This window comes from Osmerus eperlanus, chromosome 4, assembly GCF_963692335.1.
Source record: "Osmerus eperlanus chromosome 4, fOsmEpe2.1, whole genome shotgun sequence".
Classification (NCBI taxonomy): domain Eukaryota; kingdom Metazoa; phylum Chordata; class Actinopteri; order Osmeriformes; family Osmeridae; genus Osmerus; species Osmerus eperlanus.
Genome location: NC_085021.1, coordinates 20,109,878 through 20,114,959, shown reverse-complemented (window position 1 = coordinate 20,114,959; position 5,082 = coordinate 20,109,878). Strand labels below are relative to the sequence as shown.

The 5,082-nt window shown below is 44.1% G+C and overlaps 1 protein-coding gene across 1 annotated transcript; it reads right to left on the bottom strand.

The window, feature by feature from the left end:
- Positions 1 to 1,525: 1,525 nt before the first annotated feature.
- Positions 1,526 to 4,483, bottom strand: LOC134019584 (agrin-like). The gene is made up of 3 exons (XM_062460548.1): positions 4,006 to 4,483; positions 2,355 to 2,616; positions 1,526 to 1,563 (listed from the first exon to the last, which is right to left on the bottom strand). The coding sequence occupies exons 1-3, from the start codon at positions 4,192 to 4,194 to the stop codon at positions 1,526 to 1,528; spliced, it is 489 nt and encodes a 162-aa protein (XP_062316532.1). The 5' UTR covers positions 4,195 to 4,483.
- Positions 4,484 to 5,082: the final 599 nt, after the last annotated feature.

Below are 5,082 nucleotides of genomic sequence, written 5' to 3'. Positions count from 1 at the left end.
TTCCTTCCTTCCACATCTTGACGACGTGCCTCCCCACCCTGCTCTGCCAAGCATTCCTCTGTCTCTCCCGACTATTGAAAATGTGGAGAATGAGGAGAAAGGAGAGAAGGGTACAATGAGCGAGTGGCAGGTAGAGTCTTGTCGGGCCGTACTAACATCCACAGTCTCCTGGGCGCAAGGTGGTTGGTTGCACACAAGATGAGATCCAACTTGACTTTCTTAATTAAAATTTTGCGCTATGGCGAGCCTCTGAGCTCCTTCTTCATGGGACAGAGGAATGCAATCTAATCATCTTGGTCAATTTGATCCACAGAAAAAAACGAATGATTCTATCAGACTGGCAGTTCACAGGAAGCATCACAGCTTTTAGCCAATGTTCTGAATGAGGTGTTCAACCTGTCTGTTTTTTTTTTACAGGCCATGCCGTACAGTAAAGGATTAGACCTGAGCATGAAAAATGCATAGGCCTATTAGCATGTAAGTAGTGTAGAGTACTGCATTGTACAAAAACGTCCTACAAACCCCCAAAATGGTATTGATCTTATTTATGACAAAAAGGAAGAATCAGTTCTATTCACCATTCAATTGAATCTTAATTTTCAGTATTTAAGCACTTAGCCATGAGCACATTAGGTTATGTGAAATAGGATGCTCAGCTAAATCTTTTGTGCCAAGACCCTCTTGAAACTCAAAGCACTCACACCAAAAAAAGACACATTCTCGACAGCGATCGCAAGAGCCAACAACCTCCCCTTCGCACAACAAGGAAAATAAAATCAATGGTATGTTGGCCACTCACCATTAGATAGGTTAGCAGTACCATTTTTCGTGTCTGGACAGGAAATATAAGGAGTGTGCCAGATTTTACCAAACCCCACTGGAGACACCAGTGAAGAAGAGCACGATGGGCTCCGATTGGCCCCTAGCGACTTCTAGAAGCCCTGAAACCTTCTCCCCCCAGATCTGGGAGGCCTGCATGAGTGGTGGACTTTGAACGACTGCCAGCATTGTCAAGCACCCGCAGAAGCTGAGGAGTAACAAGCCTCGCTTGCATGCGTTGAGGGCAAACACAGGCACAGTCATGGCAGATATTAGGCCTTATTAGTCACGGCTATAGAAACCTTCTCATCGTGCCTGACTAATGACTTCTTGGCGAAAAGAACTAACAAGAAAGCAAAGAGTTTGAACTAACTTCCCCAAAAAGTGGTCCGTATCTAAGGCTGCAGCTGGCTGAAATGTATTTCATGTCTTCTGTTTCCTTCTGTTTCTCCTGTCACACTCAGGAAACTCCTTAAAAACTATTTTTAAGACGGCATGTTCTGAAGCGCAGACAAGCCTGATCTGTTCATTCATTCTCTGCGTCCTGCTTCTGCCTGTTACCCTTATTTCCTCAGAGTAGTCTACATCAAATAAGAAACTTACATTAGTCGGTTTTCCACAGAACCTAAACTGTGGCGCTAACACAGCGGGAACATGTTTGTCAACTGTGAAACTCCATCCCCGGTAAATACCCCCCTGTTGCGGGTCACCTGAAGAGCTTCTCTCTGACTTCGAGACGCCCCACTGACAGGGTCAAAGATCAGGAGTCAAACCTCAAGAAAGTTACTCTCTGTCCTTCAAGGTGTTTATCAAAGGAGACACACCCACCACAATTTCAGGTCAGCCTGGGAAAAGCCAAAGCTTCACCATGACAACTAAGCTCCTAAAATGACTCAGGTGTCCCAATGTATCGGAGCGACGTTAAAACATGGATTCAGGGAGCCTAGAGCTATGTAAATCACACACCACTCATCTTAAAAGAATCCGGGGTCTCTCAAAGTGATGAACTACTGCCGAGAGTTTAACACCCTTTGGCACAACACTGACGTGTGTCATACCATATCTATGTAACACAACCACCCAACATTATTGGATATGCGAATGCCTCAAAAGGACAAAGTCCCCACCTCTTACTGCCAGTTGAGACCGAGGCAGCCGTGTCGGATACATACTGTTCACGAACGCACAAACAAATATGGCTGAGCGGTTAGGGAGTCGGGCTATATATCTGATTCCAGGCCAAATGACGTTGTGTCCTTGGGCAAGGCACTTCACCCTACTTGCCTCTGGGAGAATGTCCCTGTAGTTAGTGTAAGTCGCTCTGGATAAGAGCGTCTGATAAATGACTAAATGTAAATCTCGGTACATGTCATCACAGTTAAAATAGGAACATAAGACGAGAGTCAAACGTTTTTCCTCATCGAAGGGTTAGGGTACTCCCAGGGTGAGAATGCCTCAAAAGGACAAAGTCCCCAGTTGAGACCGAGGCAGCCGTGTCGGATACATACTGTTCACAAACAAATATGGCGTCTTACCGTCCACGCAGTGTTCCACGTCCTCGAGGTTCCGCAGCGTGATTCTCATGAGGCTGGAGTTCAGCATCAGCTCGTTCTTGTGTGCCGGCCACATGTACTCCGGGGCAAGGTTCACAAAGAAAATGCGCGTGTCGCCCGTGGCAACCTGGTTGTCACAGATGCCCGGGTCCCCGAAGCCACCGATCATCACCTTGTTTCCGCCGTCCAGAAGAATCTCCCCATTGACCGTGGTCTTACCCTTCAAGTACCGCCAAACTCTCACCTGTACAAAGGTCACGGGAGACAGGACAAAAGGGTCAAGATATTTGTTGTTTATGCTTCTCCAGAGAGGTGCTCCTCATTAAAATAGGTCACAGACAAGCTCAGGTCTTTTTTAATCATGTTCAATCTGTCATTTTGGTGACACTTTACCCTCAATGTACTTCAATGACTGTGGTAATACCTGTGGTAATAGCGTTGTCGTCGCATAGGAATACTTATGTAATTACATGGTATTATGGTTTGGCAGTATGGGTTATTACACAGGGGTAAATATGAGGGTTGAATGACAACATACAGCCAGTACTGCATGTGTTCCGCAGTAACCTTGGCTAATCGCATCAGAGCAGACGCTTTCTCCTCATTGGACAGATTTCCCTTTTTAGGCTCCTCTGTGGACTCATTCCATTTTGGTGGTGGGTGGTTTCCATTTCCCAGAATGGGAAGCGTGTGCCTCTAATCTGCTCCCTCTGAATCTCATGTCATGGGACAGACACAGAACAGTCAGAATACCGCAGGCACTGCGTACTGCTTGGTTTTAAAACTGAAAGATTTCTGGACAGAAAATGTGGTGTTTGTTTTTATATATGTTATAAATGGCCAAGACAAGATCGTTCTGTTTGTGTAAGATGGATGTGTGAGTTATCTGAGGTAGGCTGTTCCCTATAAAGAAAGATCTGAGCTCGCTGAATTGTGGACCATCCCTTTGTTGCTCACAAGACTAAGAGACAAGAGAGCAGTTCAGCACCTGCTGTACCTAAAACAAAGCCCTGGATGCTGTGTTGTGCCAGGACTATAATCTGCACAGCAGTAACACTAGTCATTTATACTACGCCTTATGTTTACTGGGATCGTCTTGAAGTTCTGTAATGGAAGTCAAAGTTCATGGCGGTTCACAGCATGTGAATACAGCATCGGATGTTTGGGGTCATTACGTACATGAGTGCCCCAGCCCTGTAGTATAATTTATGATGGTTTAACTCATACGAAACCTCCAAATGCTGGACACATTTCAAATAAAAACCATGTTGTTAAAACACTGCTCACAGCTCGAACAGTTATTTCACTTGACGGCAAGGGGCTAAGCACCACACCTGATGCCCTGACAAAAATATTTTTGGGGATGGAACACAAATATTAAAGTTGAAAGAAACGTCAGTTGTCACATTCGATTTTGTATAAGGTTGAATTATTACTCTAACGTGTCAAGTAATCGTAAAATTGGCTAGGCTAGCCTACTACTCTGACAGGTGCTACTTTTCTATTAGCCTACATATCGCACGGCGCATACAGTATTGAGTTTCTGAGCGACTTTGTAACATTTTCGTATTGGACTAGTAATGGGCAGTCACTGCATTCCACACAAACTGAAGTAACGTCGGGCCAGACTTACCTTGCAAGAGTAGGTATTGTGCACAGGATCCATGTTCATGATTTCCTCTACGGTACCAGTCAAAACTACGTTCGCCTCCTCTTCCCTTTTTTCCAACTCCTTCTCCGGGCAACTTCCATGACATCGTTGACAGAAAACCGCGACTATGAGCATTGCACACCCGTACAAGTGTATCCGTTGTGAACCCATGGTCACAAAACGGAACGCAAAAAAGTTACGAAAAGATTAAATGGCTTCACGACGCCAGGTACTAACTGTGATAAGCAGTAACCGCTCTTTAGAATGGCCTAAAATCCTGTCCCAACTTCCCTACAGACCACGAATCTCCCTCAATTTGAACCAAATTTCATGCATCTGCTGCACGAGCTGAGCTCCCTCGCTGCAAGCCGGCAGAGAGAAGAAAAGGGTAGGATTCTCTCTCAAGGAATGCGCTGCTCTTCTCCCCCTCTCTCACACTCGGTTCTTTCAGAATGACGTTCCTGATTTGCATGTAGTCTGAATTGCTGATATGGGCAGTGAAGGGACCTGGTTTGCGGGTTGAGGATGGCTGTTGCTGACAGTGGTGTAAAACGCCACCCATTGGAGAGATTGCGCCCCAGACGACACAATATCCACAAGGGAAACAATGGCTTTAGGGCAAGTGCAAGTGGTATTAAATCTTTTTATTATTTGGGTAACTTCTAATGGTGATGGAAAAGCATTCGTATTTTATTACTTCACTTTAAATAGCTATTGCTGATTATAAACATTAGACACACAAAACACATCTATAAACTTAGAATCATGGAACCTTTTTTATATTTTGTTATTTGGACGTTATTATTTGCAAATGGCGTGCAAGAAACTTTTAGGTTTCATAAATACTTTTTATGTAGGCTACTACTATGTAAATACTTTTTACGTTTTATCACTTGTAAATAGCCTAAACATCTTAAAATAAATAATCTTATGAGTTTAATAACTATAAAATAAGCAGCCTTGAACTACCTTATTTGCCCCACCACTAAAATCAGATAATTCCATTTCCTCGTATTAAAGATTTCCATCCTAAACTTCTGTAAATGGTTCCGTGTGTTT

Coding starts and splice junctions, on each gene's coding strand:
- LOC134019584 (XM_062460548.1), bottom strand. CDS start 4,194: ATGGGTTCACAACGGATACACTTGTACGGGTGTGCAATGCTCATAGTC. Junction 2,617..4,005: donor ACAATACCTACTCTTGCAAG/GTAAGTCTGGCC, acceptor ACCTTTGTACAG/GTGAGAGTTTGGCGGTACTT. Junction 1,564..2,354: donor CGTGGAACACTGCGTGGACG/GTAAGACGCCAT, acceptor TGACCCTGTCAG/TGGGGCGTCTCGAAGTCAGA.